The sequence below is a fragment of the Excalfactoria chinensis genome, chromosome Z (genome assembly GCF_039878825.1).
Source record: "Excalfactoria chinensis isolate bCotChi1 chromosome Z, bCotChi1.hap2, whole genome shotgun sequence".
In the NCBI taxonomy this organism is placed as follows: Eukaryota; Metazoa; Chordata; class Aves; order Galliformes; family Phasianidae; genus Excalfactoria; species Excalfactoria chinensis.
Window position 1 is genome coordinate 52,853,400 of NC_092857.1, and position 14,448 is coordinate 52,867,847.

Here is a 14,448-nt window from a genome sequence, read left to right on the forward strand (position 1 = left end):
CTTTGCAGAGAGATACTGTGTAATGTTCTGGGAGAAGTATTCCTCCCCACAAATGTGGATTGTAAATCCAAAGTGAAAAAACAACTCGACCTCTTAGGAGAACAGTCTGATTGTATGTAGTCAGTTTGACTCGTGTGACTACTGTTAGCGACCCTTGCGCCTGTTACATGGACAACGCTGTGAACAAGCTGTGTCACGGTTTGCTTATGAGGGAATTTCAGGGGAAAAAAAGTGGGAAAAAAGATAGGGAAGTTCAGTGGATGTTCAATGATCACTGCTTTTGTGAGGCAACCACGAAAGATGTTTTGCAGTATTGCACAGACTTTTGAAGATGAAAATGAAGGATTAAGAAAAAAGATCAAGTTTCTGGGTTCTTGGGAGACCTGCAGAAGTCTTGTCGCAGAGATCCACAACCACCAATCTCACAGGGCAGCGCGTTTCCCTCAAAGCTGTAATTGGCATTGACAGGAATGCTCACTCATGGAAGGTATCACTTCAATTGCATGTAGTTTAATGCAGGGATATTTAAGGACTGATGCCGTTAATCTTCTCAGAAGTTTGAGTGAATGAGCTGCCCTGTATTTTTTCACTGCCAGATGTGAAACAGACCAGATGGTCTGCCTGGGTGGGAGGCCACAGTGCTGGCAGGACAACATGAGGCAAGGGCGAGGTTTCCCCCCGTGTTTTCTTTATTGATGTGCATGAAGAACACCTGAAAGGTCTTTTGTTGTTTTCAATTCTCTGAGCTTGTGGGGTGGAATTTAACATTATAAATCAGGTCTGTTTTCAACTCCTTGCCTAAGGATAACGAGAACAGACGGGATTAATGTTTCAAAAACAGCAGAGCTGTATCTTCACTTGAATGGAACTAAAATAAGCTACTGAGAGAGTCTCTCTCACACATTACTGTGTACAAATTCAGCTCTCTTTGATTAAATTTAATTAACTGTTCCAGTTTTCCAGTACAGAGACAGCCTGAGGAACTCTTAGCAGCGAGTACCTTTGGCAGTGATTCAGCACCTCCTAAACAGTGAATAAAAGGATGTGTCTATTTCCATGTTGTCTGCAGGGGAAAAAAACAAACAACTTTTATTTATGCGTTGTAACAACAGCAAGAAAACACAGCTGAATTGTTTTTCCTTTTAAGGTCACTTTTAACACTGATGCAACAATAAACATTAACTTTTCACATTATTTCTGCATCAAAATTAGGCACAAAATATTGGCAACATGGCAGAAAGATCTCTCAAGACACTGGGCATTTTCCTCCATCTTCTAAACACAAAGCATTTGCATTAAAGACATTTTTACTTCCAATATTATACTCATCATGAAATGAATAGACTAGAGTTCAGTTTCCATATAGAGCATAAAAAACATGTTGTAAGCATACTGTGTGGCATACATGCTGTGTCTGTGTGGACTGCTTTCTAAATTTATGGCTAATAACTTAAGATTGCCTGATGTTACTCTGTGCAATTTCTCTGCTACAACATGCTTCCCATGTAATCTTGTTTCTACCATGCATGTGCAGAGAGCACTGTTCTCCACAATGAACCTGAACGGAACCAGGCTCTCCACAGACTTCACCATGTGTGTGCTGGTGGTCAGCAGTATGACATAACATCACCTCTGGAGTTGCCTCAGTTCTGAATACTTAACTGTGCCAACTCATGGAACTAAATCTACCCCATTCTTACTCATCCATAAAGGAGTAAGAAACTGTAAAGGGATGAATAGTCCTTCTCTAAAAGATGAGCAGGCAACCAAATGAATACCCTACTCCTGTCACCAGCAACACGTTTGTGACTGGAACTGGTTATTTCTGAGACACCCACTAAGAAATACTTGAAGAAGAAACTGAACAAATGTGACAGCTGGATCCAAGTCAAATGCTGTGCTGGTCACTGCACCAAGGTGCGACACATCCCAGGTTAGCAGAGCTGTGAACACTGCAACTTTCAAGGCCTGTGTTTCTTTTTTATGGAAGAATTACTTTTGGCTATAGTGGGATGGGTTTGCTTTCCTCATTCTGGTTACCTGTGGGAGTTTGGAAAGAGCAGAATTTTCACAGATTCTCTATAATCCAGAGTTTGGACAGACCTTGGGTGTCATAAAGTCATTTTAAGATTTAAATCTTTAGTTCTGGATACGCGTTTTGTACAGTGGTGCTGAGTAGGGATGTAAGCCATGCCGATTTCCTTTCCATGTGTCAAAAGTTTCTGTCTTCAAGAAATATGCGTTATGAACTTCAAGACATTTTTACATCCAAAGGTATTTACAGAGATGATTGTACATTTATCACCTACTTGGAGTTGTCTTATAGGAAGGGCAGGACTAAGCAACATCACAGTTACTCATTAGGCAACAGCGCAGAGTGAATACTGACAGAAACCAGAAGAAGGCAGAGAACACCCACAGCTCATTCCAGTATACAGAAAGTCAGGTTATACAGACACCAGTACAGATGGCTTCTTTGTTGGTTTGTTTTTGGTAAATATTGGCAAAAGAGAGCACGTTAAATACATCTCAATCTTTAGAAGACAAGTTAGTTATTAAATGTTAGATTTGATGGCATAAATCAAGCATCTACAGAAGGCAGGATAGATGTTTGGAACCACAAAATACCGAACATGAAGGAAAAATACATCTTTGATAGACACAGTTAAAAATATAGGTGATTTACCTCAGAGGCAAAGCATGTTTCTGACCTGTAACAAACTCATGCCTTTGCTTCAAATTAGGCAAGATGAGGTCTTCCAGCTCACAAATGAATATCCCCATTGTTGGATTTTTATTTTATTTTAATTCTGTGTGTGTATCTGAGAGCAGAACAGAGCTCATCCTTGCGCCCAGGCAAGGAAGGGTGTGCAGTGTCTTCCACCACGTGTATCTTGTCTTGACAAGAAACACAGATATGGGAAGAACAAGATCCCATGTGTTCTGGAGACCTCCTGGTGTTTGAGAGGCTGAAGCTGCAGGAAGTATCAGAGCCCCATTCTGACAGAGCCCTTACATCCCCCAACCATCCTCGTTTTAATCAGCAAACCCCAGCAGGCAGCCTGAGAAGCTCAAGTTGATGGACATGGGTACCTGGTCATTTCATGTTAAGAAGTAACAGCAGGACTCTGGCACTCTGCTGGCCTCCTGGCTCAATGCTGGACTGCTGTGACATGCTGAATGCCCAACTGCAGCACTCTGGGGTCTGTGTACCATGCCGACTCCCAGTGGGCACATCGAGCAGTTTCCCAGTCTTCATCTGGAAATTCCCAAGTGAAGCTACACATACAGCATAGTTGTGTAACATCTGTTTTCATCTACAGTCTGTGTATTGTCTGTTTACATGCAGTAAAACCACTGAAGCCAGAGGATGTTGCCTGCTGGCACCCACCACTGCCCAGCCCTTCAAGCACAGGCTCATGTCTGGAGTGTCTGGATATCAGAAAATTCTAATGTCCGGCATCACAGTCCAATGTTCCAAGTTCCCAAATTCCATGTGTACAACTTCTCTGTTTCTCAAACAAGGTAGTGTTTAGGGAAAGCTTGCAACCTAGAACTGAGAACTGCAGCACCTTAATCCTTCATAGATTATGCCGGATGTGGGTAAGGCTTCAGCGCTAAAGCTGAAATTATGAGGATTATATAAAAAATATTCCCCAGTCTGTCGAAAGCGGCATCATTTAATTAATTAATTAGACAGTTAAGTATATCTTTTGATGTAGTACCTAAGCTATTTAATTCATTCTGAGGCTGAGAGCCCTACATCACAGACCTGCCGTCTGTACAGAAGCGTATCATTACAGTTTGGTAGAGCAGCAAGTCTGTACATGTTGTAAACATTTTATAACCCTTCAATATCTCGTCAAAAATTCACTAATTGCCTCATCTGCTCCGTCTGCAATGACTGCCTCCTTAGTAGCATTTTTGTGTTTTTGGTCTCGCTGAGGGAAGCAGGTGCTGCTGGTATTAAGTGTTTTTGCCCGTAAGAAATCACCCCAGAAACCTTATGTAAGAAATTAATAGCTGGAATTGGGGGCTGCAGATTCACATTGAGTGGTGGAAGAAAACCTGGTCTTGACTGAGCAACTTTATCCAACAGTAAGGCTCCCGAACCCCGTCTTTCTAGAAAAGTCTCATTTCTTCTGCTCATGGGAACAGAAGGTATTTTCTCCAGTAAGTCTCTAGAACTTGGAAACAAAGAGTGAGATGGAGAAACAATCTTCTTCTTTCCTATCACTGACTTACTGTCTTCTGCAGCAACAGGATGCAGAGTAGTAGTTAATTGAGAATCAGAGCTGTAATGATTTGCTCCTAAGTTTCTTTTTTTGATAATACTGCTTAGGTTTGAAATGAAGCTGATTTGTCCCAAACTAGAATTCTCATCCTCACCCCCAGGAAACCCGCTGGGAAAATGCTCCTCTTCACTATAACAAGTCTGAGAGTTCATCTCTTCGTATAACTTCTTTGATCCATTTTGATCAGCAGTTTTCAGTAAATAAGCATTGTCTTTTATGTCAGTACTTTGGTGTCTGGTAACAAACCTCTTTGATAAGGCAAAGGCTTTAGAAGAGGGCTCTTCTTCTGGAGTTACATCACGAAGCTCTGCATGTAAAGAGGAAACCTTACTCTGGTGAAGCAATGAAGGAGAGCTCTTTACCCACGGCTCAGACTGTAGGTGCTGCAAATGTGCCAGCCTGGATCCTGTGTCTGATGAATTTGAATTTCTCGGCTGCGAATGATCTGTGCTTCTGGGATGATCCAGATCCTTAAAGCTGAAGAGTGCCCTTTTACTTCCATTTGAGCCTGAAAGTGGGGGTGATGATTTCAGTTCTATTTCAGATGGGGAAGTGCAGGAAGCTGGAGCATGGCATTCCTCAAGGTCTGCAGGAGGCACGTTTAAGTACTGTTTTGTTGTCTGCCTTCCTGATGGAGACTTGTCTGTTGTGATTATGATTACCTCCTTTCCCCTTGCTCTACAGGCATTGAGAAGAACTTTCAGAGTCTCTTTGTCTTCTGAGTTTATTGCATACACCAGCGCAGAGCAGTCAGAGTGATCTTGTAGGCTTGGGTCAGCTCCACTTTTCAGTAGCAGAGAAACCACCTCAGGCCCTGCCTTTTCTAGACAAGCATGCATCAAGGCTGTCTTCCCAGATTTGTCCTGGATGTTTGGATCTGCCTTGTTTTCCAATAGATATTTAACCATCTTTGCCTTGCTGACACTCTGGGAGTCCACGTGTTTTGTCCTACACGCAATCATTAAGGGGGTTTCACCTCTGTTGTTACTTTCATTGATGTAGGCTCCACCTTCCAACAACAGCCTGGTGAGTCGCAGTCGACTCTGGTAGACAGCTCTGATTAGGGAGTTCCCTTCTGTTGGCAGCTCCACGGTCTGATTCATGGCACTTGTCTTTCACTTATACCTTCCTAGCTGAAGAAAATAACACTCAGTGCTCAAAGAAGGCAAGGAGGCCAAAAAAGGAAAAAAAAAGGGGGGGGTGGGAGGGAGAAGAAAGATTAGCTGTTTGAATTGCTCCTATAAATTTGTCAACACTTTTAAGACTACAAAGGATGGGGAAGAAAGGATATTTCCACCTCCTAGACTTCCAGAAACACACTATTTTTTTTTTAAACAACACTTACAGACACTTGAAAGATGGCTGTCACTTTGTTTTCTCTTTCTTCACTCTGTAATGGCTTTATATTGACTAAACCCAAGTGACTCTGCAGCAGTTGTAGCACTCCTGATTCAAACCATTGAAAGTAAGAACAAGATGAACCCTGCAGCATTTGTTTTCACCAAGTTCCTGTGCATACCAGGGCCACTTCTGTTTTTTGTTATCAAATGACAGTGCTAAACATCTACAAATTAGTGAGGAAAAAAAAACTGGTTCCTGGGTCTTAATAAAGAAGGAAAGCACAAGCACACTTTGTTTAGCTAAGAATTAACTTCAAAATAGCTGGAAGACTAACATTATCTCTTTCATAGAAGTGAAGTAGTAACACTTGCATAAGAACATTACCTTAGTTATGGTGCTTGAAAGACACACTAGTCTGAGTGAAACTGCACAAATGAAGTGATGCCAACTCTGCTGCACTTGTCATGGAGTTGAGAGTAATCCACTGCCTGGGCAAAAAGCATCAGCTCTGAAAGAAAAAAGCATTCAATAGTATGAAGGAAAATCTGGAGGTTTGATATGAAAAAAAAAATTAAAATAGGAGCTTAATGAACATAACAGTAGCATCAAGTGCACTCTCAGCAAGTTTGCTGATGACACCAAGCTGGGGGGTGCAGTCAACATGCCCGAGGGACAGGAAGTCATCAAGAGAGAGCTGGCCAGGCTGAGCAGTGGGCCAAGGAGAACTTTTGGACTAGATGGACTTTGATTCTGAATTACTTTTTGTTAAGGGAAAAGTCTTCAGTCACAAAAGAAAAATCAGTATTTAACAGCTGGCAGAGCAATATGATTTCCAAACAAGATTGGATATGAAACCATATTGGTTTATTTACAATATATTTCTAGAGAAATTAAAAATTCAGTTTAATTGCAAATGAAATATACAGACTTACTTACCATGGGGAGTATTAGTACTGCTCTGGTGAATAGCCGAGAAGCAGTAACTTCATTCTGTTTTTCTTCAAAATTGGTGTTTTGTGTTGAATTCCAAAGTCAAAAGACAGTCTCAGTATTTTGTCCAGCAAACAGCAACATGAAAGTCAGCTGAAATACACATGACGTGCCTACCTCAGATTTCCAGCCTTTCCATAGGGCGAGGTGCCTCTGTTCAGCTGTGACGTGCCACTGCTCTTCAGCTACAATGAGAAGGGTTAGTGCAGGGGCTTCATGCTTACTTCTTGTTTGTCCTCATGGAGCAAATATTACACTGCTGATCACTGGTGAGAACAGAGATGTCACTGTGATATTATCAGTTCCTTTCATTGAATTTTGTTCTTTTTAAACAATTTTCCTGAGAAAGCTATATTTTAAAACTAATTGCACTCAAACTGCTTTGAGGGTTCATTCCATGACTGTGAAGGTTCATGATTCAGTACTGTCTCTCTCAGCTTTCATTGATACACAGATCATTATTATGAAATACCTGTTTTTGAGGTGTAAAACACTCAAGATTATCATCAAGTCTGTTACTACAAGAAAACCTATCCAATTAACTGGTGCATTCAAGGTGTCAGGACACAAGTTAAAGAGAAGCATCTTTTAGATAGCACACGTGCTGGAGTTCTGACAGTCTCCCCTCATTTTCTGAATACCCATAAATCACCAGTGATTTTATATTTCTTTCAAACTTATCTTTTGGTACCAACTTGCTTGCATTACTTAAGTGAAGGTACCCAGCACTAACAGAAGTCTTTTCATCTACAGAAATTCTTTGTTTGGCTAGAAGAACATTAAATAACAGGCACGGGAGGAGAAGAATGCTACTCAGAGCAAGAAAATGAGACTGTTTGTCAGTTATTTGACCAAACGTTAACACTTAAAGGCGCTGTCTGAATATATTTCCCCTGAACTATGAAAGTAAGTGAGGATAGAGTAAGGCTAGCCTAAGCCAGTGGCGTTTCTATGTTTGGAGGAGGTTTTCTACTTGGAAGACCCCACTTTGCCATAGCAAAGGTAAGGTCACTTAAAGCTCAATTTCTAAGCAACTTCTACATTCTTAATTAAATGGAGATCAGCAGTAGCTAGAAGCATTGAGCCTCATTCACCCATTCACACTATGAACAGACAGCTGTAACAAAAAGCTGCACAAGAAGATGATGAAGTGCTTGCATGCTGCTAAGATCGTAGAATCATTAAGGCTGGTAAAGACTGCTATGATCATCTAGGCCAAATGTCTACCTATCACCAGTACTGCCCACTAAATCACATCCCTAAGTGTTATATCTACCCTTTCCTTTAACTCCTCCATCACTTCCCTGGGCTGCCCATTCCAGTGCCCAAACACTCTTATGGAGGAGAAATTCTTCCTAATATCCAACCTCCTCTGGCACAGCTTGAGGCCATCACCTCTCATCCTATCAGTGTTTCCAGAAGATGACAATCCCCACCTCGCAGTCTTCCTTTGCAGGCAGCTGTAAAGGGGAATGAGTTCTCCCCTGAGTCTCTTCCTGAGACTGAGCAAACCCAGTTCCCTCAGCTGGTCAGACCACTCACAGCTTCACTGCCCTTCCCTGAACGTGCTCCAGAACCTGTCTGTTTCTCTTGTAGTGAAGGGCCCCAAACTGAACATGGTACTTGAGGTGAACCCTCAGCAGGGCAGGGTACAGGAGTACGATTGCCTCCCTGCTCCTGCTGGCTGCACTATTTCCGATACAAACTAGGATGCCATTGGCCTTCTTGGCTATGTGGGCAGACTGCTGGCTCATGTTCACCAGCATGTCAATGAAGACCCCCAGTTCCTTTTCCTCGGCACAGCCTTCCAGCCACTCTGCCCTAAGTCTGTAGTGTTGCCTATGGTTGTGACCAAAGTGGAGAATCCAACACTGAGTCTTGTTGAACTTCATCCCAGTGGCCTCAGCACAGCTATTCAGCCTGTCCAGATCCCTCTGTAGAGCCTCCCTGCACTACAGAATACCTAGATGATAACTCATCTAACTATTAAAGACAGATGTAAAGCAGGCACTGAGCACCTCAACCTTTTCCTTATCCTCAGTGGTCATGATCCCCACTACATCCAGATGTGGGGGAATAGGATGGAGATTCTCATTGGCCCTTAACTGTTGGAACATCTGTAATCATATTTTTTCCATTATCCTTTACCACAGTAGCCAGGTTGAGCTCATACTGGGTTTCGATGTTTCTGATTTTCTCTCTGCATACCTTAGCAACTTCCCTGTACTTTCCCTGAGTTGCCTGCCCCTTCTTCCACAGGGGGTGAACTCTTCAGTTCCCTGTTCAGTCACACCACTTCATCTTACAGCATGGAGGAAAGACCACCTGCATCTTTACAACTTCCTTCTTGAGGAGCATCCAGCCTTCCTGGATCCCTCTGTCCTCCAAGACTGATTCCTAAGGGATGGGATGGTGATGGGATGGTAAGGTGAAGGGATGGTGCAAGCACTTAAAGACAGGCAGGATGCAGAATACACTACTGGATGGAAAATCCTTTATTGTTCACTACTTCCACCACATCCACATGCCATAGGCATGTATCTGCATGTACACAGATATGCATGTCCAGTTGAGAACAGGCCAAGAGCCATCTGTAAGCATCTCTTGCCCTCACAGTGGTGAAGAGGTGACCACAAGACAACGTTGCACGAACCTGTCCTGTCAACACAATAAGAGTTACATATCTGTAAATGAACAGTATAATGCAGAATACATTCTTGAAGGCTAGGCACCATAACCATGATTTCATCTGTAGACTCTGTCCATTACAGGAGAATGTGTCATCCCTTACAGGGCCATGTCATCCTAAAATTGCTGTTGTGAGAATAAAGTGCAGAGTGATATTGGCTGAATGGAAACACACCTAGGCACCTGCTCCAAAAAACAAAGACACAAAACCAAGCAGCAGCAACAACAACCGCAACAACAACCCCAACAACAACCCAACAAAAAAAGCACAGTACTTACAGGCACTTGAAGTGAAAGTCACAGTTCAAGAAGTCTCCCCAGAAAACGTACTCAGTTGATAATTCATCACTGTCTGACATAAAACAAATTGGGATTAGACATGCTCAAATCTCAGTAGCTGTGATGCCAGGAACAATTGCATGTGTGACTGAGATGTCAGGAGAGACACAGGAGCCAGACTGGTGCTGGGACAGCTCTTCAAGGAGTGGGGAACTGTGTGACCTCGCAGATTATAAGCCGGTCCTTCAGAACATTCACAAATTTCTAATGTTCTTGTGCAAATCACATTCCAGGAACACTTATTCTTTCTGTAGAGAAATTAATTTTATTTTTAAAGAGACAAGTTGTCCTGGAGACTGGGATGAAGAAGCACAAGGCACCCGGCTGAATTAAAATCAATTTTTGAAGGCAAAGATGGTTTGTTTCCAGGGAGCAGTGAGGCAGTGCTGTGGATCTGTGCTGGGTCCTGTCTCGAGGTCTGACAGGCAAGTACAAAGTGGTGATAACCCAGATCCCTGTCAGAGGTCCTGCTGCCATCAGAGTGGGAAAAGCCACTACAACTTAAAAGTTTTAGTCCGCCCCCCCCCCCCCCCCCCCCCCCCCCTTTTTCTTTTCTTGGTCCTGTATCCCTTTCTTCCTGACCTGTGAGCATACTGATGTGGATGCTGGCGTCCCTGCTCACTGCGGGGGAGTTGGACTAGATAGCCCTTAAGGATCCCTCCCAGCTCAAACCATTCTATGACTCCAATTACCAGGTGACAGCACTTTGTTACAGGTAAGCATGGAAATAACCACAAAACTAAAGGGGAAAACACTATTATAACAGACATTTTCACTACATGCACATAGCAAAAGATGCTGTGAATTGATGTTATAGCAAGATATTCCTCACTTTTTCAAAGTTAAAGCCGAACGTCCCACCCTCTCAGCATTACACACAACTTTTCACAGCAGGGAGTCTAAAATAATTCCACTGCAGTTAAGCCAGAGACTCTCCCCTCCGTCAGAGGCGGGCTCAGCCACTGAAGGAGCACAGAGCCGTAAGCGCACCTGTGATTCACCTTAACTTTGTGAATTCTCCCGGTCAGCTTAACAGCTCCGATCTTCCCCCGCTGACATTTAACAGCGTGTAAAAAAAACGACTTCTATTTAACAAATTACCAACAGAGATAAAGTTTCCCCCACGGCCGCGGGGTGCTGACAGAACCAAGCCGGGTTTCAGGCACCAAGGCGAGACTCCCCAGCGCCCCGTGCCGCCGCTCCGGCAGGCCGAGCTGAGGGCAGGCGCTGCGCTCGCCGCCTGCAGCCGTCCCGCTCGCTGCGCTCTGCCTTGCTGCCCTCAGAGGAGCGCCGGAGAGCTCCAGCCCGCCCCGCTGGCTGCATTTAACTCCGGAGGAGCCCGCCAGCGCCGCAGGGTCCCAACCCCGCAGACTGCCACCACAGCGGCCCGCTCGCTCCTCACCTGTTCCCATCGCAGCTCCTCGGGGCCGGCGCGGTGCTCCGCCGCATTCCCAGGCAGCGCCACGCCTCCGCTCCACGCGCGCAGGCAGAAAGTGAAGTTCCGCCTGCTTTATAAAGCGGCCGGCGGGCAGCGAGGAGAGACGTGAGGCGGAGGGGCTCGTCGCTGCGTAGATGTCGGCCCTCTCCGGCCGCGCTCAGGGGGAGGCGGCGGGAGCGGAGCTGGTCTCCGCCGCGCTCGCGTCTGACCGCTCTCACAGCCCTGCTCCCTCACAGCCCTGCTCCCTCACAGCCGCACCCCGCTGCCTCGTTCACTCTCACACCTCTTGCCCCAGACCATCCTTCCCTGACACCTGATGGCTGTAGGGGGCCCTCGCACCCTGCTGCCCATCTCCTCGTGGCAGTGGTCCCCCTCCACGGGCTCTCGGCTTTCCGATGCCCACCGCTGCCTCCGTTTCCCTCAGCCAGGCACAGCTGTCCTCTATGAAGTGATCTGGCCGCGCTGTGGACCCATGCTCCCTCTGTGGGGAAGAGGAGCAGTTCTGAAGAAACAACCCACTAAAATCCTTGCTGCTTCTTACCACCTAAGTTAATCGGTGTTTAATGTGAAGTCGAGGCAGATGACCTGTTGCTGGTTGCCCCTGTCTGACTTCCCAAACAAGCTCAAAGACACACTATCTGTGGCTGTTGGAAACATGGCTGTAGCTTATGGTGCCAAAAGGGAACCTGTGCTTTTGAACAACTTGCAGGTCTGTCCCAAGAGTACCGTTCATTACATAAAAATGATCGTCTGGAGCCATAAGAGAAGCTGAGAAGTTTGTCCGAGATCTTTTTCAGTGGAACCTGAAGCAGTTCTGCCTTGGGATGTTCTCAACCTTTACTCTGCAATAATCCCCCCAGCTTTTTCAGACAGCAAAACTTCAGGGAAAAAAAAAAAAAAAAAAAAGAAGAGTTGGGTTCTGTTTATCTGTAGGACTATGAGGTCTGACGTTTCATAAATTACCCTGGAGACTTTCAGGGCAAGGAAGGATCTGAGCAACCTGAGATGGCCCTGTTCATAGCAGGGAAAGTGAACTAGCGACCTTCATGAGAGACATTTATTCCAACAAAACCAACCTGTATGTTCTTCATCACAAACTCAGGAATATAAAAGTTTTTTGTTTTTGTTGGTTTTAATCCTGACAAATGCAATGCATCAGTGCCTTCTCACAGCTGCCACGTACTGTTTCTGATGTTATCTGAGGATATTCAGATGTGTCCAGAGGGGGGCAACAAGGAGGGTGAAACAACGAGAGGGTGTGACTTAAGAGGAGTATATGATGTCACTTGGTTTGTTCAGCCCAGGGAAGACTAAGGGGTAACCTCCATACTCTGCTCTCCAAATTCCTCACAAGGAGCAGAGGGCAGCGCTGAGCTCTGCTTTCTGGTGACAGCAACAGGGCCTGAGGGAACAGCATGGAGCTGTGCCAGGGGAGGACTGGGAGCTGCGGGGGGAGAGTAAGGTAAAGATTCTGCCCCAGAGGGCAGTGGTTATGGAACAGGCTCCCCGTCCCAAAGTCCAGGTCTCCAAAAAGGGATAATCAGCCCCTCTAGGCAGCCTATGCCAGTCCCCTACACAATAAATGTTTCCTGATGTTGAGATGATCTGTTTCCTTTTGTGACCATTACCTCTTGATCTGTTCCTTGACACCACTGAGAAAAGCCTGGCTCCATACTCCCTGCACTCTCCCCTGTGGGATTTGTATGCACTGGTATAATCACCCTTGAGCATCTCTGTGCTGAACAGTGTCAGCCATCTCAGCTTTTCCTCACAACTGAACAGTCCCAGCTCTCAGCCTTTCCTCACAGGAGAGATGGTCCAAGTCCTTTGTCATCTTAATGGCCCTTTGTTGAACTCTCTCCAGTAGCTTCACGTCTCTCATGTACTTGGAAGCGGAAGGGGAAAGGAAGAACTGGACTCATCATCCCCACCAATGCAGAGGAGAGGGGATTAAATCCCTCAGCTTGATGCAGTCGTTGCCTAATGCAGCCCATGTCACCTTTTGTCTTCTTTGTTTCAGGGGCAGATTGCACAACTGATGTTCAACTTGGTGTCCACTGGGACCCTCAGGTCCTGTGCTACAATGCCATTGTACAGATGGGTGGCCTCAGCATCTGTTGGTGCTTGGGTTCCACATCCTGAGGTCTCCTAAATACCTTCAGACAGGGGGACTCCACCACTTCCCTGGGCAGCCTGATCCAATATCACACTTTCGATGTGAAGAAATTCTTCCAACACAACAACTTACAACCTAAAACTCTCCTGGCACAACCTGAGGCCATTTCCTTGCATGTTGTCATTCATCACCCGAGAAAAGAGACTAATACCCTTCTCGCTGCAACCTCATTTCAGGTAGTTGTACAATGACATGGCATCCTCTCAACATTCTCTACTCCATACTAGAGTAGCACAGTTCCCCTAGTTGTTCCTTACATACATTATTTTCTAGTTCCTTCACTGCCTTCTTTACAGGAGAGAAGTCAAAGACTTTACCAGCATCCAGGCAGACAGTATCTACTGCCTCCCTCTCATCCACCAGGCCAGTAATTCCATACACAATTGATCAGTCAAGCATGACTTTCCTGGATGAATTTATGCTGATTACTCCTGATCACATTACTGTACTAGTCTGTGTGCTTGTTGCCTCAGTGGTGCCTGTGGACCGCCCTTCATCATAGCATCATAGAATCATTTGAGTTAGAAGGGACTGTTAAAGGTTATCCAGTCCAGCTCCCCTGCAATGAACAGGAACAGGATCACCTCTCTTGCCTTGCTGCCCACACTTCCTACAAAGCAGCCCAGGATACGGTTGGCTTTCTGGGCTGTGAGAGCATACTACTGACTCACATCCAGCTTGCCATCCTCCAGTACACCCAGGTCCTTTCTGGCAGGGCAGTGAATGACAGGATTTCCTGCAGATATCTATGATATCCCACGGATATTTTCATGGAATGCCAATTCTCACTGTGACAGCGAGCACACACACAACATTCTGCAGAAGTTTCGACTGCCTTTTGCCACGCTAACTTTCTGCAGTGAGGATGCGTGGATGTTACAGTGGTACCTGCGGCAACTGTCTTCCCTCCCCTGCAAATGCTGTTAAATGCAGGGTCTGTAGTGCCGTGTTGTGCAAGATCCTGCACTCATCTATTTAAAAAAGCAGCTGCTGCCTCAAAGACTTTGTCATCTTGGCATATAATAAAAGACAACAGGTGAATGCAGTAAACAAATAGGGTAGTTCAAGGCAAAGTAACAGTGAAACAATCAGTCATATTCTACATAATACACAGCAGTCACAGAGTGCCAGCAGCCTTGATGCTATGAAGGGCTTTCTTAGGCAATGCAGGAGATAAGTTT

At 45.1% G+C, this 14,448-nt stretch overlaps 1 protein-coding gene across 5 annotated transcripts; it reads right to left on the bottom strand.

The window, feature by feature from the left end:
- Positions 1–1,061: 1,061 nt before the first annotated feature.
- ANKRD34B (ankyrin repeat domain 34B) lies at positions 1,062–11,212 on the bottom strand. Of its 5 annotated transcripts, XM_072359965.1 has the most exons (5): positions 11,056–11,212; positions 9,594–9,666; positions 6,573–6,811; positions 6,021–6,144; positions 1,066–5,428 (listed from the first exon to the last, which is right to left on the bottom strand). In XM_072359965.1, the coding sequence occupies exon 5, from the start codon at positions 5,396–5,398 to the stop codon at positions 3,863–3,865; it is 1,536 nt and encodes a 511-aa protein (XP_072216066.1). In that variant the 5' UTR covers positions 5,399–5,428; positions 6,021–6,144; positions 6,573–6,811; positions 9,594–9,666; positions 11,056–11,212; the 3' UTR covers positions 1,066–3,862. The 5 variants fall into 5 exon arrangements, 2 of the variants coding, with proteins under 2 accessions (XP_072216067.1, XP_072216066.1); XR_011906024.1 differs by lacking the exons at positions 1,066–5,428; positions 6,021–6,144 and having other exon boundaries at positions 6,731–6,811; positions 9,594–9,662; positions 11,056–11,067; XR_011906023.1 differs by lacking the exons at positions 1,066–5,428; positions 6,021–6,144; positions 6,573–6,811 and adding an exon at positions 9,195–9,284 and having other exon boundaries at positions 9,594–9,662.
- Between the last annotated feature and the right edge of the window lie 3,236 nt (positions 11,213–14,448).

Excerpts from the sequence above, each read along its gene's own strand:
- ANKRD34B (XM_072359966.1), bottom strand. The coding sequence starts at position 5,398 with ATGAATCAGACCGTGGAGCTGCCAACAGAAGGGAACTCCCTAATCAGA.